General features: G+C 36.7%; 1 protein-coding gene across 2 annotated transcripts in view; it reads right to left on the reverse strand.

The window, feature by feature from the left end:
- LOC107703113 (protein FAM107B-like) overlaps positions 1-22029 on the reverse strand; it is a 46320-nt gene that overhangs the window by 18877 nt on the left and 5414 nt on the right. Inside the window, exon 2 of one of the 2 annotated variants that reach the window (XM_016505636.1) lies at positions 2020-2077. In XM_016505636.1, the coding sequence (XP_016361122.1) occupies positions 2020-2077 (58 nt within the window). Of the gene's footprint in view, positions 1-194; positions 411-2019; positions 2078-22029 lie in introns of those variants that run through there. The other variant, XM_016505645.1, reaches the window with a different exon arrangement.

Genomic DNA, 22029 nt, shown 5'->3' on the forward strand with positions numbered 1-22029 from the left:
TATATTAGAAATAAAGCTAATTTGACGACAACTAGATACATTTCTTCTATGACGAGTGAAAAATATACTAATATTTTTATTCTTATCCTTGGTTACTAATAACACCATTGAATTATTTCTGCCAAAGTTTCACTGCATAGCACATTATATCAGCATCCTATAATCTCAGTCGCAATCTGCTGAGTCTATCTTACCTGACTTAACAAGCACATCTCTTGGTCTGCTGGGCTGGCCCTCAGGGGGATAAAAATTGTGTTCAACTCTCTGGTCCATCCTGCTGCTGCCTGTGTGTGCATATATATGTGTGTAAGATATCCTACATGTTTATGTGAGGGCCGTTTCTCCTGAGTTTCTGCTGTTCTTCACCCACATGCCTCCTCTCTCACAGTGTAAACAGTCATGTGACCACTGGGCATCAAAACCACACCCCTCCTGCTCCTCCCAACTTTATTTTTCACATACGCTCTCTCTCTCTTTCTCAGGAGTCTGATAGGATTAGTGGAAGACTTAATCTCTCTCTTTTACTCTTCTGCTAAATCGCACATTAACCATTAGTCTACCAAGAAGCTTCCATCCTTCATAAACTCATACACTGAGCAATTTAAAATAAATACACATACAGAAAATCATCTTACAATCACACAATGCTCATGTCTACATTCAAGATTACACACTGTATACAATAAAACATCATGCCAGGACATGATCATCAGGTCAGGCTCATCTAAACTTGTTTATAGGCAGAATTACTATTTCTCCTCTGGAAATAGGGCTTCTGTGGGCATTTATTAGTTGTATAAGACAAGAATGGCACTATGATATTGGCAAAATTGTATATAATGGTATGACTTCATATTATCAGTGTAACATTATTTAACAATATACACTGAACAAAATTATAAACGCAACACTTTTGTTTTTGCCCCCATTTTTCATGAGCTGAACTCAAAGATCTAAGACTTTTTCTATGTACACAAAAGGCCTATTTCTCTCAAATATTGTTCACAAATCTGTCTAAATCTGTGTTAGTGAGCACTTCTCCTTTGCCGAGATAATCCATCCACCTCACAGGTGTGGCATATCAAGATGCTGCGGTTTGCATAACCAAAGAATTTCCGCACAAACTGTCAGAAACTGTCTCAGAGAAGCTCATCTGCATGCTCGCTGTTCTCATCGGGGTCTCGACCTGACTGCAGTTCATCGTCGTAACCGACTTGAGTGGCCAAATGCTCTCATTCGATGGCGTCTGGCAGGGGGCAAAAACAAAAGTTTTGCATTTATAATTTTGTTCAGTGTAGTTAGTTGCCATAATTGTTTTTTTTATTTATTTATTTGCAAAAATGTAACTACATAATCGCCCAGCTCTTTGTATAATGTTGGATATATAAGTATGTCCAAGTATATCTGCATAGATACAGTATACTTGTGTAGAGCGATATTTACTATATAGCATATCTCAACTGCTTGATTGCTTGAATCCTAAAATGTAAACAATTTTATTACTCACCTCTAATCTGCTAAATTCAACTATAAGTCATGAAGATATTAAGATATTCTATACAATAACATAATGATTTTCTGTAAAGCTACTTTGAAACAATATGTATTGTGAAAAGCACTATACAAGTAAATTTGACAAAATTGCAGTTCTACTGTATATTAATACAGCAAGTTTGATGTTTCCTGCCAAACAACTAAACTTTGCATTTCATTAAGCCTAACATCTATTAAAAACAGGATGTTTCTTGTCTTTGCTTCTAGATCAAGTGATGAATGTTTCATTTTTGAATCTTTTTAAGGTCAGTGGGACATGAGACGTTTAAAAGCCATTATCATTATTTTATGTCAAAAAGCATGAAGGGAATTTCAGAAGTATTTTTGACCCAGTTGTGAGTCGTGACGTGTCAAGAAACAAGGTCAAAGACATTTGCATGGAACAGAAGGAGCCGTGGCATTGTTCCTCTGCAGGGCTGTTGGGTGGCTTTCATTGTTCTCAAGGACGCGTAAGTGTAGACTTACCCACTCCATTCAGGTGTTTTCCATTTTTCACACTCTGCTGCTTAATGTTGTATCCTTTCTGCAGTGTGAGAGAGATAGAGCGAGAGAGAGAGAGAGAGAGAGAGAGAGAGAGAGAGAGAAGATAGAAAAAAGAGGCTTATCAGCTTACAAATATTCACATCAGTCTTATCAATCACAACATTACTGACTTTCTGTCTGCTTGCACTTTTCTCCAATTGATTTAGGATATATTATGAGAGACTTCAGTGGTCATGAATTCAGGAAAGGTGGAGGCACATTAAATATGCTTCTTTCATTGTAACATGAAACCAGCTGTTCCATTCCTTGCTGTGCAATGCTTGCAAGGAGTAGCATTTCTATGCTCTAGAAAATAAAGGCAGAATCTTACGGTCAGCAAAGAAACTTCTTGCAAGAACCGTTTTTGTTAGGGTTTTGAGTTTACTACAGTATATAGTTCTTCGGATAGTTCCTAGTTGGATAGTTCTTGAATAGTTCATCAAAAAAATCATTTGCTCATCATTGTGCTGTTCCAAACCTATATGACTTACTTTCTTCTGTAGAACACAAAAGGAGATGTTTAGTAGAATGCTCATGCTGCACTTTCCATATCTATCTATCTATCTATCTATCTATCTATCTATCTATCTATCTATCTATCTATCTATCTCTCTATCGGTCGGTCGGTCGGTCGGTCGGTCGGTCTGTCTGTCTGTCATATAAAAATGGAGAGAATATAAGAACCATTACATCACCATACAGCGAGTAGTCTGCACGACTTACACACTATATTAAATGGATTTGTGTGAGGAAACTTTTTATGGAAATTTTTCCTCTAATTTTCATATCTCATTTAAATTTGATGTCATTACTAAATGAAACATAATTCAGTGATTTAATGAATTCAGTTACAGTTTTCTCAGTCGCTTTGGTGCATTTCTCAAATCAGAAATGAAATTCTCAAAACTACTTGTACAAACTCCACATCATCTAGTCACTTGTACACATCATAAAAGCAGTTTCTCATTCTTTTGAACAAGTTGTGATTGCTTTGGTACATTCATGCAATTGATTATGTACATTTATCTGTGGTTTCCTACATTATCAGTTGCTAATGTCACGTTGCTCAAAATGTATTATATAGTTTTCTGTGCAATAGTCTTACCCCTCAAAACATCTAGTCATTAGTTCATCGTATAAGTCCTTAAATGCAAAATGGTTCATCTAGTTGTCATAAACTGTAGAGCGCATTTTTTACACATTACAGTTTTTCTCAATTGCTTTGGCTCAATTCTCGAATTAAACTTTTTTTTCCCGAAACAATAAGTTCAGATCTCTGAACAATTAGCTTCTTGTTCACGTACTTTTGAAATGGATATATGGCATACATAAGAAGTGCAGCTTTCTGCATTTCAATACTGTAACTGTCATCTAAAATGTTGCCATAGTTTACATCAGGTAATACTAACAAAGTGCACTGTTGCATTGACAACATGACTAAGAATTTTGACTATCTTGTTTGAGAACAATGACACAAGGACTTCTCATTCTGATGGCACTGATATGTTCATTGACATAAATACTTACTTTTGAGAGATGAACTAAAGATTGAGTAAGTTCCAGGCTTTTGCCTTTTCTATATCACAATGACATTGTAATGTGTGTTTTTTTTGTTTTTTGTTCAGACCACTAGTACTGTAAAAGTTTAACTGGGATTTCTATCCAGTCTCTTTCAATCAATATCCCACATACAGTAATGTGTAAATTTGTACTTTTGAAATGGATCTATGACATACATAAGAAGTGCAGCCTTCTGCATTTCAATACAGTAACTGTCATCCAAACTGTTGCCATAGTTTACATCAGGTAATACTAACAAATTGCACTGTTATATTGACAATAAGACTAAGCATTTTGACTATCTTGTTTGTGAACAATGACACAAGGACTTTTCATTCTGATGGCACTGATATCGAATTGTTTTGAGAAATGCACACACTTTTTTGCAAATATTAAGGATGATTTGAGAAATGCGCCAAAGCGACTGAGAAATTGTAATTCAGCCATTTGACATAATTGACATCAAACCCTTTATGTTCGACAGAAGAAATGTTATACAGTTTTCAGAATTCTGATGAGTTAAATGATGAATTAATGAACAGATTTTAATTTTTGGGATGCACAAAGCTTTCCATGTTCTTTAGATCAGCATACTGGTTTCTGAGTGTTCTTTCTTAAATTTAACAAGGTTCTCCTGTTGTATAATTCCATAAAACCGATATTTTAAACAATTTTTAAAGAGAGAGTTCACCCAAAAATGACCCAACTCCAACTACTTTTTATCATCACACAAGAATGAAGATATTTTTAATAACACCGAAGCAATTTTTGCCCCTCCAATTAAAAGACCATTCCATCAAACCTTTGACGCTTCAAAAAGTTGATAAAGACATTGTAAAAATAATGAATTTAACATTTTAATGCACATAACCTCCACATCATCTAGTCACTTGTGCACATCATAATAGCAGTTTATCATTCTTTTGAACAAGTTGTGATTGCTTTGGTACATTCATGCAATTGATTATGTACATTTGTCTGTGGTTTCCTACATTATCAGTTGATAATGTCAGGTTGCTCAAAATGCATTATTTAGTTCTCTGTGCAATAGCCTTTCCCCTCAAAACATTTAGTCATTAGTTCATCGTGTAAACAATTAAATGCAAAATGGTTGATCTAGTTGTCATAAACTGTCAAGCATATTTTCTACACATTTCTATTAGTCTTTTTGTAAATTTGCCATGAATTGTACAGGTAAATCTTGACTTTCACTAATGAAGAGAATCTGGATCAACCAATGATAACTAGGTCTCTGAAATTCCTCGTAAAGTGCTGCATGCAAAAACAAAGTTCTGCCTAAGGGGTGTTTCCTGTGTTTGTCTGTCTAAATTTGTATTTCTGCCTTTGTGCCCATGTTTCTTTTTTTCTTTTCTATATCACAATGATGTGGTAAGGTTTTTTTTTTTTTTTTTTCAGAAAACTATACGATATTTTAAACAATTTTTAAAGAGAGAGTTCACCCAAAAATGACCCAACTCCAACTACTTTTTATCATCACACAAGAATGAAGATATTTTTAATAACACCGAAGCAATTTTTGCCCCTCCAATTAAAAGACCATTCCATCAAACCTTTGACGCTTCAAAAAGTTGATAAAGACATTGTAAAAATAATGAATTTAACATTTTAATGCACATCTTCTTAAGAGACACCCTATGTGTGTTGATCAATCTTTATATATGAATAAAAGCCTAAATTAAATCTGTTCTTTCAGTGGAGGGACAGATATTGCATATTTAATTAAACATATCTTTGTGTTTCAAAGATGAACATAAGTCTTATCGGTTTGGAACAATAGAAGGGTGAGTAACTGATGACAGAATTTTCGTTTTTGCATGAACAATCAGTATACAAGAATTGAGTTTTGATTTGAAAAACAAAGTCTAAAGGTGCTTTCCAGTATTTCCACAGAATAATCACTGTTTTCAAGTCACACAGATTTTCACTGTTTTTCATATCCAACCCCAGTATTTACACTCAGAGAGTGTGTGTGTGTGTGTGTGTGTGTGTGTGTATGCATGTGTGTGTGTGTGTGTGTGTGTGTGTGTGAAACCACTTGGTCTCAAATGTAAAAGTTTTGTGATACACTAGTGGGAGCACAAACCCTCTCTTTTTTTACATGGAACTCACATCACCCAGCTTTTCTATAGCCTGCAGTTACAAATGAATGCCTGAGGACTCTGGCTTTCCTGAGCTACATTCAAAGTAGAATACTCTGGCTGGGTGAATGGATATTGTTGCTGCAGTTGCTAGGAGAGGCCTGCTGAAGGGTACAGAGGCAAAACAAAGGAAGAGGCAGAAGAGGCCAAGGACAGCGGCACATATCAGATGAAATAAGGGTCACTATTGTGGACCATGTTGTCAATCATGGCCTTACAATGGCTTAGGCGGGTCGAAGGGTGCAGCCAAATATTGGGAGATCGACCGTATCCTCAATAATTCAAACATTTCGTAGCGAGAACAGGTATGTCAACCAATGTGCAATGTACTGTTATAGTGTATACTTGCTGTAAGGATTCATAATAACAGTGTTCATTTGTATTTTGCAGCATACAGCAAATATATTTTATACAGATACAAACTGCAACACGCAAACACACACATGTATTTTTTTTTATATTTGTGTGTGCACTTTTTTTCTGTTTTATGTGCAAATTCATGTATTTTGCATTTATGCATTTTTCCCCCCAAAGAGCTGAAAGATTACCTCACAGGGGTGGCAGTGGACCCCTTTTCACACCTCATCAGGAGGAGGCTATTTGCACCATGGTCAGAGCAAACAATGCCATTAGACTAAGGGAGATACAGAGTGCCATTATTGAAGACAACAATGTCTTTGAAAACATCCAATCTGTTAGCATCTCAACTATCGACAGGGTGCTGAAAAGACACCACATGAGTATGAAACAGCTGTACCGTGTACCATTCGAAAGGAATGATGACAGAGTGAAGGAGCTACGGTACGGTAAGTTCTGCCTAAGGGGTGTTTTCTGTTTTGCCTTTCTAATATTGTATTTTCGCCTTTGTGCCCATACCACTTTTTCTTTTCTATATCACAATGACGTTATAATTGCAGATGGCGAATAATGCAGATGGCGGCGCGTTCACACGCTGCGGCTTCTCTCTCTCCCGACAGAAAGGTGTTTTCGTGTTTTTTGTCTTGTGAATCGCAGTGTTTTTGTACGTATTCGTCGCGTCTATCTGTCTCTAAGCGCGCATACAGTCGTGAGTTTCTGCTCGATGTCGGCAGAACCACATTTTTAGAGTGTGTGTGTGAAACCACTTGGTCTCAAATGTAAAAGTTTTGTGATACACTAGTGGGAGCACAAACCCTCTCTTTTTTTACATGGAACTCACATCACCCAGCTTTTCTATAGCCTGCAGTTACAAATGAATGCCTGAGGACTCTGGCTTTCCTGAGCTACATTCAAAGTAGAATACTCTGGCTGGGTGAATGGATATTGTTGCTGCAGTTGCTAGGAGAGGCCTGCTCATGCTTGGTGTCTTCACAAGGGCCTCACTGTCTTATCGTTCACAGTAAAGACATGGAAGTCAGAGGAAGGAGCAAATCTCTTTAATTTCAGCCTTACACACCTATTACAACCTAGAAGGAAAATTGTGTGTGCGATAATTTCTGTTTAGCTGTTCCTTACACACCCTTTGCAAACAAAACCAACAGCTGATTTTTGTTCACCTGCACAAATATGAATGTTTTTCCTCTGAACATGCCCTCAGGCCTGACGTAAAAAGGAAGCTTTATTGCGATGTAATTAATTTGCTTGTATTATAAGGGGATTTGTGTCCTCTCATTGAGAGAGAGGTTTTAAATAGTATTATAATCAACAAAGACTTAGAGGCTGATAGATGCAAAGCAATGGAATCAGGTTGAAATAAGCTTATGCTCACTAAGAGACAATCCATATTTGGAGCAGCGTTCCGTGAATGGTAGAGTGGTGTTTAATAGTATGAATGAGGTCTGAATTGGATTTATTCAGCACTGAATGCTCTCTTTTAATTATGGAATGGCCCTCAGTCCATTAAGCTGTGGAACTGGGCTTCATATATCTTGATTATGTGGTGAAATGTTTCTTAAGCCAGTCAATATGTATCAGCATATGCCTGTGATTATTCAGACAAGACAGGCACAAATAAACCAATTAAATGCTGAACAATACAGAACATCTCTAGAATTGTGAATGAACAAAGCAGCATATATATAGAATATTACATTATATGACATTATAAAAGTGAAGATATGATAATGATTAGAATCACTTGAAAGCTATAGGAATGAAAGTCCTACCTTTCATCTAAGGGCCAATCTCCTTTTAGATAGGAACACTGCCTGATAGTTTACAGTATAGAATACACAATGTGTGTTAGCTGGACCAGTGAACTGATCTGACATAAATGTACAGACTAGAACAATATACAGTGAAATGAATATTAAATGTATGTGTGCATATTTATGATTAATATAGTATATTATTTATATTTTGAAGAATGTTTAAAATAAATCAGTGTTGTCCAAAACAACACTAAACCCTTTTAACTTTCATTGTATGGAAAAAACAAAAAAAAACAAAAAAAAAAACTGTGCAGTACAGAACAGAGCAGGGCAGTACAGTACAGTACAGTACAGCAGAATACAGTAGAGTATAGTAGTACAGTATATTATGGCATAGTATAGTATACCTATAGTAACAATGTAAAAAAAAGTTTGTAAATTTTACAGAATAACAAGACATGAAAATGCTACAGTAAAAATCTGTTCATTGGTTTATTAAGATAACTTACCATATATGATAAAACATGTAAATGGTTTAACATAATATTATATGTAATTACATTGTAAAATAATGTCACATTTATGTTAATTATAAATTACTATATAATTTACAATGAAAAACAGTAAAATGAGCGTTCCCACACTGTAAAATCGAATTAGTTGAGCTTACTTAAAAAAAGCATGCAAACCGATTGCCTTGAAAAAACGTGTGTGAAAAAAAAGTGAAATAGGAATAATATGTTGTACTGACAAATGCTTAGTTAGTATAGTTTACTTACTCGAGAGTTCTAGTAACTAAAAAAGAACTGTAGGGGTACTTGATCCTTTCATTAAGGTTTACTCATGACTTAGTATAGCTACTCACTGACTCACTGACTGCTACAGTTGCTTTGTTTTACAGTTGTTGTTTTTATTTGCCAATTTTTATTAGCTGTCTTGTGTCAGTAGTAGCACAACAAAAAGAGATACAATGGTTATTGTTACAATGAATGAAAATAAATTAAATTGAACTGTTACCATTGTTGTGGTTCACGTGCTGAATGTTTAAGTCTGTGTGTGACTTTAGCATGTTACCCCACACTATTTATGGATTATATAAACCCAATTAAAAGCATCTCAAGGTATTTATGAAAAATTAAATTAATAGAAGTTAATTAGTGAAAATACACTAATGCTTTAATTAGAAGATAGATCACCTTCTAAAAGCAGCCTATTAATTACTTTTCTTCCCTTGAAATCAAATAACTCTGACGTCATGATGCATTGCTGCATTATCAGGAAAAAAATTATAGTAACATAAACAAAGTTCCAAGTGCCCAACCAAAGGGAACGCTAATCACTATAATGGTGAGTTAAAACCCCCCAGATTTTAGGAAAATAAACATCAATTTATGAAGTTAGCTTATGTGATGTTCTCTCAAATATTTCAGTTGTTTACAGTTGTTGATTTTATTTGCCAATTTTATTTGCTGTCTTGTGTCAGAAGTAGCACAACAAAAAGAGCGAATAAAATGGTTATTGTTACAATTAATAAAAATAAATGAAATTGAACTGTTACCATTGTTGTGGTTCACGTGCTGAATGTTTAAGTCTGTGTGTGACTTTAGCATGTTACCCCACACTATTTAAGGATTATATAAACCCAATTAAAAGCATCTCAAGGTATTTATGAAAAATTAAATTAATAGAAGTTAATTAGTGAAAATACACTAATGCTTTAATTAGAAGATAGATCACCTTCTAAAAGCAGCCTATTAATTACTTTTCTTCCCTTGAAATCAAATAACTCTGACGTCATGATGCATTGCTGCATTATCAGGAAAAAAATTATAGTAACATAAACAAAGTTCCAAGTGCCCAACCAAAGGGAACGCTAATCACTATAATGGTGAGTTAAAACCCCCCAGATTTTAGGAAAATAAACATCAATTTATGAAGTTAGCTTATGTGATGTTCTCTGAAATATTTCAGTTGTATTGACAATTCAAGATGACTGGGAAATGAGTGAATGCAACTAGTCAAAGATAACTGCAGACATGAGAAAATGGGTGAAAAGTTTATTAAGACTATTTTTCTTTTCTTCTTCTTCTGTTGTTATGTTGCACATTAGCAACATATTAGTGCACTACTGCCTCTCACTGCTTTATTAATGTCATTGGTTCATTTGTGGCTACTTTAATATTTTAAGTAAGTCTCACTCAAAACAGTACGTAAATTGATTTATTTGCCTTGAAAGTAGCTGTAACTTAATAAAACCTAGTAAGTATAACAACTAAGTAAATATAACTAATTAAATCTAAGTAAGGTAAACTATTGGATTTTACGGTGTAGATTTGCTTTGTTACATTACATCAGATTTCTTTTTGAGTGTTGTGAGATGATTCTGCGGTCTGCAGTGTTGAGCATTATAACCAATCACACATGATTCTCTTGAGCTTATGAATGCGCCTTGAAAGTAGCTGTAACTTAATAAAACCTAGTAAGTATAACAACTAAGTAAATATAACTAATTAAATCTATGTAAGGTAAACTATTGGATTTTACAGTGCATAAGTCTGTGCATGATACATGACATATGATTATATTTCATATAGGTAATGTTATTTATTCTTATTTTTGTTATCAGTAATGCACATTAGGAATTATATATTGTTTTGTGTTACATTTTATATGATTTAGTTTTACTTTCTATCGTGGCAAGTGTTGTCCCTTCACAAGAGCGTGACACCTGTATTATTATAGTGGATATTAGTACATTTTAATATTATATTATTTAATGAAATATTCAGATTGTGAATGTCACAGTTTCTGTTAGTTTGGACTCTGTGTTTCATTACCCTTTGCCTTGGTTTGTTTGTTGTCACAGGCACTCATTATGTTCAGCTGTGCACTTATTAATCACTTCATTATCACCTGTATTTAAGTTCTCTCTGTTTCAGTTCATTTGGTCCGATCACGACAACTCTACCCTGTGATTGTGGATTACCCGTGTGTTGGATTAAAATACTTCCTAAACCTTCTTGTAACCCGCAGCTACCTGTTTTTAGCGTGCTAGCTATAGTACGAGTGATCAATTTTTATCCAGGACCAGATATCAGAAGATTAGGTCGATTCACTGGAGTGTATAGGATTGATAACATAAATGAATGAAAGAAAGAATTCAGACTCAAAGATAAATGTAAATGAAATGAGATGACAATATATTATTCTTGAGTAAATTAAAATGATGGAAAGGGATTAAAAGCAAAATAAACAATGTCAAACAATAGTTCAGTCACGAAAGATACTGAAATCAAAGTTGAAATATAGATTTTAGAATCAGAATCATATAACCTTCAAGTCAGGAATTCAGATTTCAGACATGTAATATCAAATTCAGTTTCACAATTCAAATGTTGTATCCACATTAAAAAAAAAAAAAAACACAATTTCAAATTTCAAGCTCAATTTCCAAATTTAAATTTGTTCAGTTCCAGTTCAATATGAAAAATTCAAACTCAGTCCAGGGAAAAAAAAATGAGGAAAAATAAAATACCACAGTTCAAGGTGAGTATGTTTTGTCGTACCAGTTCAGCAAAATTATTGTTTTTTTTACTTTCAGGTACGATCACTTAAATGGGTGGCTCGCCATGTCCAAATCACAGAAAGAGCATCCACGGCAGGGACAGATCAGGATTCCAGAGTAGGAATAATGCAACCATAAAACAGGGAAGAAAACAAAAACAAAAAACCCAGCCAAGGGGGAAAAAAAAATAAGATGAAAGAGGATAATAAAGAGTATGTCTTGATTTGGCCTTAATCCAGTTATTTTTTTGTCGTCTTTCTCATGCGTTTCTAGCTGTCAAGTCAAGTCAAGTCACCTTTATTTATATAGCGCTTTTAACAATACAGATTGTTTCAAAGCAACTGAACAGCATTAATTAGGAAAATAGTGTGTCAATAATGCAAAATGACAATAGTAAACAAATTTTTCAGTTAAAGACAGTTCATCATTGAATTCAGTGATGTCAACATCCAGCTCAGTTTAAATAGTATCTTTGCAATCAAATCAACGGTATCGCTGGAAATGAAGTGTCCCCAACTAAGCAAGCCAGAGGCGACAGCGGCAAGGAACCAAAACTCCATCGGTGACAGAATGGAGAAAAAACCTTGGGAGAAACCAGGCTCAGTCGGGGGGCCAGTTCTCCTCTGACCAGACGAACCAGCAGTACGGAAAAATCAATTTAGGACGTAATAAAACAGACGATGAACACTATTAACAGCAATTATTATATGATGCAATCAAACTTATAGCAAAATGTGGTAGTTCTGTATGTTGTTTCAGGGTTGGCATCATCTGAGGTCCTCTGAGGGGTTGGCATCAACAATCTTATGTGTAAGATTGCAAACATTCTCAGATCAAGCTACAGTTTGGGAAACAAAACAAATGCATGCAAAAGGGCAAAGGTCAATCCCACAAGATCAGATGCGCAGCGTATACCCTAGTCTCAGAGATGTGAGAGTTTAGTGCATATTTACCACAGGGCCTCCAGAAGTCTGACAGTGCAAACAAATGCCACATACACTCATTGAACTGTCCTTTCAGAGAATATGAGCAGCAGGGGACTGAACATAACATGCATGTCACATCCTCTATATGAACTTACAGCAGTGGTGTCTCTGCGAGCATCTGCTTCCTATATCCACAGACTGCTGTGAAAGTCTCCAGCAATGTGGTCCTGGAGGGAGGGAGGGATGTGGATCTCAGTACAAGCGCCACACACTTCAGCTCAGATGTTTTCTCATGGCCCTTAAACGGCTCTCAAAAGGGAAGCCTTTATGCTGGAGAGCCAGATCCCGCTCTGCCATCTGTAAATACTATTTTGCATGCCTTTGTCAACAGAGAAGGCAGCCCATCTGTGGGAAGCAGTACGACATGATTTAGCTCTTTTGTTACTCTGAGGACGTGGTGGGTTAAGTCAAGCATGGGAATTCCTCACTGAGTGGGCTTTCCTTCTGATTTTATATGGTTGGAATTATATGAGAACCTCAATGAGCTCTCAGATTTATTGTAGTCCTGCAGGGGTATGAGCAATTATGATTAAATTCACAATTATATTGTTGGCACATGCATTGTTAACACACAGGTGTTTTTATATTCACCTTTTACTCATTTATTGTATTGTATACCCGATCGCATACATTGGTGATAACATGAGCAAAAACCAACCCTATGAGTTTTGGAGAATTTATTTTTCTTTTATCTTGCAGTCTACAAATATATTTAGAAATATGTTAGAAAGTGTTAACCAAAGATCTGAAGAATCAAATGTGACCCTGGACCACAAAACCAGTCATAAGGGTCAATTTTTTGAAATTGAAATCTATACATGATTTGGCCGAGATACAATTATTTGAAAATCTGGAATCTGAGGTTGCAAAAAAATCTAAATAGTAAGAAAATCACCTTTAAAGTTGTCCAAATGAAGTCCTTAGCATTGCATATTGATAATAAAAAATGAAGTTTTGATATATTTACGGTAGGAAATTTACAAAATATCTTCATGGAACATAATCTTTACTTAATATCCTGATGATTATTACCATTAAAGAAAAATCGATAATTTTGACCTATAGAATGTATTGTTAGCTATTGCTACAAACATACCCCAGCGACTTAAGACTGGTTTTGCGCTCCAGGGTGGGTAATATGATCATATTTTCTTGACCTGGTGTCCAGCTGTCCAGTCTGTTTACACCTCTTTCTTTGTCAGTTTCTATTTCTTTAAAGTTTAAGCTTCTAAGGATATTTTTCGCTTCAATAATCTATTTTTTAGATTATTTACAGCATCTAATTCGACTCTTTATTGAATTGACGAATTCAATGTCTCGCATCGCTCTGCATCTTGCTCCGTGTCACCCTCTGCTCTCTCGTTAACTTTTCTGCTCCTCTCGTTAACTTTTATCGGAGGCGGCCTCACGACACGGCCTCACGGCTTTACCGCCGACCTCACCTAATCAAAATTACTTAATTTTTTTTCCTTTCTAAATTTCAAAGTATAATTCAATATATAAAACAACTTTAATCAACATTCTCTTCCTATAAATACTTATGATATATAAAAAATAAAAAATAAACTTTATATAAATTTCAGTGACCTAGTCAGTGACCTGGGTTACACTCTCCCCTCCTGAATGTATGCAGGTCCCTCTGCATCTGAGGTTGAACGGTCACAATGGTAGGTGAACTGTTAAGATGTTCCAGGTTCTCTTCCAGCGAATTTGTAAATGCTGTACTCAGGCCTGACAACAAAGACTGGATCACCATACTGAGAGGATTTCCCAACTGAGGGTATTGAAGTCTTTTTGGAGGTTCATGGGATCTTTGACTGCGTCTTAGACTTCTTACAGGTTGAGGTACTTCATTCTGATCCATCAGAGGACTTCTGGAAATGGTACTTTATTTTTGTGAAGAAACATTATTTCTTCCATCTTCTCCATTTGGGTTTTCTGCTGAGTTGTTATTATCTGTTGATTCCTCTTCATTTTCTCTTACAATTTCTATTTCAGATCCATCTACCAGATCTTCATCAACAGCTTCAACTTCCGTTAAGTACAGTACATTTCTTTCCACAGGTTCAGGTAAGTTTGTGTCATTAACAGGTTCTTGCCGGATAGGATATCCTGCATCCTGCTCTGACGCAGGTTCCACACCTGGTAAGTTCACAGTTCTTCCATTTCTGGTAGAAGTAATTGGGTTTGTATTTGACACAATTCTACTTTCAATTTCCAGTGTGCTTCCAGGAATATAGGATTCACCTGGTTCTTCCATCAGATTCTGAATGCTCACTTTAGATTTCCCTTTCCTCAGGTTCTTTGGTGGAACTGTTTCTGGTTCTGGGTCTCTGAGAGACTTCTTTGGTAAGTGATTGGTAAGGTTTGACAGTATAGACAGGTAAGTCACCAGCCTTCCTAGTTACAACATACACATCAGGTTCCCATTTATCTGCAAGCTTGTGCTTTCCCCTTATACGGACATTTCTCACAAGCTCACGGTCACCCACATCCAAAGCAGAGGCAACAACATGTTGATCATACCTATTTTTGTTACGTGCTGCCACTTTAGAAGCATTTCCAGTTGCGACCTTGTAGCTCTCTTCCAATCGTTTTTTGAGGTTTTGCACATACTTTGAGTGGGATTCAGGCAGACTGTTGACTGGTAGCCCGAAAGCCAAATCAACCGGTAGTCTGGGTTGTCTTCCAAACATAAGTTCGTAGGGCGAGAATTCAGTCAAATCATTCCTCGTGCAGTTGTATGCATGGCCTAGAGGTTTGACGAAATCCTTCCAGTTTGACTTCTCCTTATTACTCAAAGTTCCCAGCATTTGCAAAAGGGTCCAGTTGAACCGTTCTACCGGATTACCCCATGGATGGTAGGGAGTAGTTCTTGTCTTGGATATACCTGCTACCTTGCACAGCTCTTTTATCGTGCGAGACTCAAAGTCTGGACCTTGGTCGCTATGGAGTTTTTCTGGAAACCCATAGTGTACCAGAAAGTTATCCCACAGACTCTTGGCTACAGTCTGGGCTTTCTGATTTCTTGTTGGTACAGCCACAACATACTTTGTGAAATGGTCCGTTATCACCAGTATGTCCTTGGTGTTACTTCGGTCTGGCTCAACCGAAAAGAAATTCATACAAACTAACTCCAATGATCTGCTGGTTTTGATATTTACTAGTGGAGCTACTTTCTCTGGTGGAGTTTTCCGTCTGACACATCGCTCACAGGTTTTCACTTTCTGCTCTATTGCCAAAGACATCTTAGGCCAGAAGAATCTGGATCGAACCAGATCAAGAGTCCGTTCAGTGCCTACGTGACCCATTTCTTCATGCAGCTCCTTCATTACCATGTCACGGAGATTAACAGGTAATGCTAATTGATATGACTCACTTCCTTGCTCTTGCCTTTTCCTGAACAACACTCCATTTTTCAGCTCCAAACGATTCCACTCATTGAACCACAGAGCTAATTCAGGAGATATGGCCTTAGGACAAGGCTTTTTCTTGGATTCCAGCTGCTTGATAACCGTTCCAATTTCTGGATCTGCTCTCTGTCTTTTGCTTAACCCTTTGGGGTCAACAAACGCAGATACGCGTTTTGTGGCATCTTCACCTGATAACACAGAAAATAACTTAAATTACACTTTCAGTTTTGATCTTACAGATAAGAGCAATACATCAGTCGAATCTGTAAATGGTCTACTTTTATTTGTATACACACATAATAACAACAAAACTTTGTGCATTTATAAAATAAAGAAAACAAACAGGGTGCACTGTCTGCCACCTTGGTCTGCGTGATCTTCATTTAGAAACGCGTCATTAAAATGAACTGTAGCTCAGCAAATACTCAACAAAGAGACATGAGAGATATATCTATAGAAAGCTTGACATGTCTACTTTTAAACCAAGCAAGTCTTATCGAAAGCAAATATTCTGTGATAAAGTAATCCATATGAAACCAACGTGATGTCCAGTCTTTCATGTCTCCCTTCATTATATCTAATGCGACCACGCCCACGCGCTATTGGTATTATAATCGTCCATGTGAAGCATGTGGCGTGTAAACGCCCACATCACAGCAAACAAAGCAGCAAGACCTCAAGTTTTTTAATTTTTACTGTTCGCGTCGCACTGAGAGGAATAAGACCGAATTCACCTCAAGAAGCTTTGGATTACCTCAGGAAAAAACAATGCAGCGGCTTGATCCAGCAGTGATCATAAACATGAGTAAGTCTTTTTTTATTAACCTACTTGTATTAGTTTTCACATAATTTGTACACATTTTATTATTTAGACTTTTTCCAAACTATAATTCCTGACTAAATGCATAATCAAGTGAAACATTATGAAGTTTCATTCACAGCATCTAAATGTCTCACGATGCCAGGATGTTTTTTTTAATGTTCTATAACATAGACAGAAATACGATATAAAAGTCATATGAGTTATAATGTTACTAGCCTAATGTCAGTAAGAATGATTAGTCAAAACTTTACTGTGATAGGATATTCTCTGTTCACGAATATAGCCATATATGTTTATAACTATAGTTTTTGGATTGTATAGGCCTACATACAAAGCATGCTTGTGTTTAAGCTTCTTTTCATGAATATCTGCTCTGGTGTAAATATTTTAAATGTGTTATACCCGTGTCTTATGGAGTAATGACGCTGAAATGTTTGAAACTGTTTCAATTTTCGTTTGGGACTGTGTTGTTCTGACAGGAGGAATGTTTCTCCAGATCAGTAAGTATCTTCCTGCTGGAATGCTTGAGGTAAGGCATTTACACCAACAGCAAGAGATTCTATAAGAGTCACTGGTGGGTACAAGGAATCATGGTCATCACACTGCTGGCAAACTTCATGACGTTCACAGATAGCCTTTATTGCTTCTGATGAAACAACTGCCTGTGAGGTATCTGTCAAGTGATGGTAAGCAAATTGCCTGATTCTTTCCCTCTCTTTTCTCATTTCCAGATCATCAGGAACTTCTTCTTGTGGACATCTTGACAATCCATCCGCATTCTGATTCTTACTTCCAGCTCGGTATTGGATCCTAAAGGTAAAAGTCGACAGACTCGACAACCACCTGTAGCTGGTTGCATCCAGTTTTGCGCTCTGAGAAAAGACCTGTTGACATGTTCCACAGGCTCTGAGATCCCTGCCCGCACAAGAACCTGGACCACAGCTAAGACCATGTGATGCACACACTCCCCAAATTATGTGATAGTTATATATATCAGTTTATTACTATCCGTTACCACAGTGAAGTTGGCTCCATACAAGTAATTGTTGAATTTGGTAGTAACAGCCCACTTCAACGCCAATAATTCTAACTTGTGGTCTGGATATTTTGCTTCACTCTTGGTAAGTCCTCGGCTTGCAAAAGCAATGACTCTCATCTGTCCATCTTGTTCTTGATATAGTGCTGCACCAAGGCCGGTGGTACTAGCATCTGTGTGCAACACATATGGCAGCTTGGGGTCAGCAAATCCTAACACTGGAGCAGATGTGAGTTTCAATAACAGTGTCAAAGGCCTGCTGACATTCTTGGGTCCACCTTTCGCCGAACTGTTCCTTTGGATCAAAGTACTGCTTGGTGTCATCCCTCTTCTTCCTGCGATCTTTTTGCAGTGGAGGATATCCTGCAGTACGATCATTAAGGGGTTTCATGATCTTTGAGTAGTCCTGCACAAACCTCCCGTAGTAACTTGAGAATTCAAGGAAATATCTTAACTCCTTTAGATTCTTCGGTCTTGGCCAAGTTTGGAGGGCCTCTACTTTTGAGGGATCAGTTTCCACTCCGTTTTGAGATACGATGTGACCCAAATATTTGACGGATGTTTGATAAAACTTACACTTTTCTGGTGAAAGCTTTAATCCAAACTCTTGGAGTCTTTTGAGCACTTGCATTAATCTTGTCTCATGCTCCTCCAAAGTTTTTGAGAAAACTATGAGGTCATCAATAAACACAAGTACTTCCTTTCCGGTTTAAATCTACCATACAACGTTCCATTAGCCGTTGAAACGTGCTAGGTGCGTTCGTAATTCCTTGCGGCATCCGTTTAAATTTCCAGAAACCTAGTGGGCATACGAAGGCGGTTTTCTGCTTGTCAGCCTCCTCCATCTCAATTTGATAATAGCCCGACTTTAAGTCAAGAACTGAGAACCATCTTGATCCAGTTAAGACTGAAAAAGCTTCTTCCAGGTTAGGAAGGGCATATACATCCTTTATGGTCTGGGAATTTAATTTTCGGGGATGAACTTTAACTTTTCTCGGAGGCGGAGCTAACCTCCGACCTCACCCAATCAAAATGACTTTGGCCAATTTTTTTTCTTTCTAAATTTCAAAGTATAATTCAATATATAAAACAACTTTAATCAACATTCTCTTCCTATAAATACTTAAGATATACCAACAAACAAAAAAAAAATTTGTGACCTAGTCAGTGACCTGGGTTACATTCTTCTTCATCTTCGTGCGTTTATTGATAGCGTAGTGTGATAGTGAAGTTATATGCAACCCCGTAACACCAGAAACTGTAAAACTGGACAATTTCTGGTGAATCTCTTTCAGTTTTTTTTTTTTTTTTTGTTTGTTTTTTTTACACCGTAAATTGGATTGGATAATTTTACAGTGAATAACATAATGAAGCATATTATTGGTAAGTGTATTATGGTACAGTACTATAGTTTCATCTAGTGCAGTATAATGTAGTAATGTAGAGAAGAACAACAAGCTCTCTGAAATCAAAATTGTCCTCTCGTCTGTCACATCGGACAGAATATAGGCTACAGCCAAGGCAATCTGGCATCACTAAACCTTGAGGAGAGCCAAGCGTGACCTCCTCTAGAATGCACCATTGTCCTCCAAGATGGGCTGGATGCCATAGCGCCTCACCTGTAGTGTCCAGTTACCTGCCAAAATGATTGTTTGACCTTTCTGCTTGTGGCCCGTTCTGATCTCTCATGTTTTATTTACGCTGTTCAGAATGCACCCCTGTACCCATGTACTGGAAAGTGATATTGCATCCTCACGCATAAGTCACAAACAAAATATTTTTTTATTAAAATAGTTTTTAATAGATTTTGGCCCTGATTTGTTGCTCTGGTTTCAAGCCGAGGGCTCTCAGGTTTCCAAGACAACACAAACAATTAGCGGAGGCCAAGAAGGGGAGAAGCAGCCTGCTAATTATCCACAGAACCTACTAGAGAACATGGGCACGGATCAGTGCTCCAATCTTCTGCAGGGACCTGCTGCGGCACCCAGACAAAGACTGAAAAGCAATGTTTTTATTTACAGTAAAATATTGTTTAATATTTTATCATTCTTTTTATTACATGTGACACAGTTCTGCAGATTCCATGGTCTTGATCCATTGCCTGGGCCTGAATTTGAATTTAAATGTTGCAATTAAACAGACATTTAGGGATCCCTCAAGGATTATTTCCTTACACAGTTAAACATTTTCCATTCCCCTAATGGTCATTATGTGTTTTATTGGCAGCTAAGACCTGGTAAACTACACAATATCAGAGCCCATCTTCTGGTTTCCTGTTGAGATGAAAGTAAGTGGAAATGGTGATACATTCTGAGCTGCTTGGGGGCCATTCTATTAAAGTGTACATGTGTGTAGTCAAGTGTGTGCACATATAGTCTCAGCCTCAGACGTCATGCCCACGGACCATTAGATGAACGTCTGATGCATATGGCACACAAAAATGGAAACACTTCGAAGTTTCAACGTTGTCATCTGATTGGTTGAATTCTACAGAATTTCCAGAAGACGTGTGTGTCGCGTTCTTTAACGCGCTGCCTGGAAACAAAGATGTCGTGATGTCAAACCCCCTCATGGAAGAACAAAGCTGCCATTTTACAAATGTGACAGTGCTTATCAGGATCAACTAAACACTGGATTTTGTTTGAATGTTAAATAAGTTAAGTTTGTGGCATAAACTCTTTAAACTACGTCCAAGAGTTTAATACACTGGTTTGTTATTGTTGGGACATTTCCACACTCCTAAACATGACGTGGCACAACAAAACAAAAAAAAAATTCTGCTGTCATTCTGAAGGTCTGACTATGTGAGACTAGTGCACATATAACTAGAATACGCTCATCCTTCTAAACCTGTATGAGTTTCTTTCTTTTGTTGAACACAAAATAAGATATTTTGAAGAATTTTAGAAACCAAACAGTTTCGTTAAAAAAATTCTTATATGTTTGGAACAACTTTGTTCACAAGGGTGAATGAATAGTGACAATTTTCATTTTTGGGTGAACTATCCCTTTCAAAGGATAGTCATTTGCAATACATTTACATTTAGTAATTTAGCAGATGCTTTTATCCACAGTGACTTACAAATGAGGACAATAGAATCAATCAAATCAAGAAAAGAGCAATGATATGCAAGTGCTGTGACAAGTCTTGGTTAGTCTAACACAGTACACGTAGCAAGTTTTTTTTTTTTTTAAATAAAAAGAAAACAAGGATAAACAGAATACAGGGTGCAAAGCTGGTCAAGTTTTTTTTTTTTTTGGATAAATAAAAATAAATCAAGTATATAGAATAAAAACAGAGTAGAGAGCGCTAGTGTTAGAGGGTCAAGTGTAGATGGAATAGATGTGCCTTTAGCTATTTCTTGAAGATGACTAAGGACTCAGCTGATCGGATCAAGTTGGGCAGGTCATTCCACCAGGAGGGTACAGTTAAGGTAAAAGTCTGTGAAAGGGATTTTGTGCCTCTTTGGGATGGCACAATAAAGCAACGTTTACTTGCAGAACACAAGCTCCTGGAGTGCACGTAAGTCTGAAGTAGTGAATTTAGGTAAAGGGGTGCAGAGCCAGTGATTGTTTTGAAGGCAAACATCAATTTTATTAATTTAATGCGAGCAGCTTGGTGAACCCGCCAAGAGAGCATTGCAGTAGTCCAGCCTGGACAGAACAAAAGCTTGAACAAGGAGCTGTGTAGCATGTTCCAAAAGAAAGGGCCTGATCTTCCTGTTGAATATGGCAAATCTAACAATGTGGTCATTCAGTGCTATCATTCATTTCATTTTAATTTCAGTTGAAATTTGAGATATTTCGTTGTGTTTATTTTTGTCATTCATTCATTCATTCATTCATTATCATCTTTTTTAATTTCAGTTTTAGTTGTTTTTGTACATGGGAACTGAAAGTGTTTGCCTACCAACATTCTTCAAATTATCACATTCTACAGAATAAAAGAAGTCATACAAGTTTGGAACGACATGAGGGTGAGTAAACGACTCAACTAGTTGAAAAGGAGTTAATTTTTGTAGCTTTGCACATCCTTAATCCAGGCTACAGCATAATTTCGCATTTACCGTTTGACTGGAAATCACCGTGGATATTAGCATTAGATCACAGAGAACTGTTAACACAGCCTGCTCATCTCTGGATTTAAAACAGATGTTCCTCTCACCTGATCATTAAGCGTGGGAATTTCTTGGCCACAGTACTGTTTGTAAAAGGAATAAAAGTTTTGCCCTTTAGTCATTTATACAATTAGCACATTATGTTTTCAAACCTTATATGTCAG

Source organism: Sinocyclocheilus anshuiensis, unplaced genomic scaffold (assembly GCF_001515605.1).
Source record: "Sinocyclocheilus anshuiensis isolate Anshui unplaced genomic scaffold, SAMN03320099.WGS_v1.1 scaffold2049, whole genome shotgun sequence".
NCBI lineage: Eukaryota > Metazoa > Chordata > Actinopteri > Cypriniformes > Cyprinidae > Sinocyclocheilus > Sinocyclocheilus anshuiensis.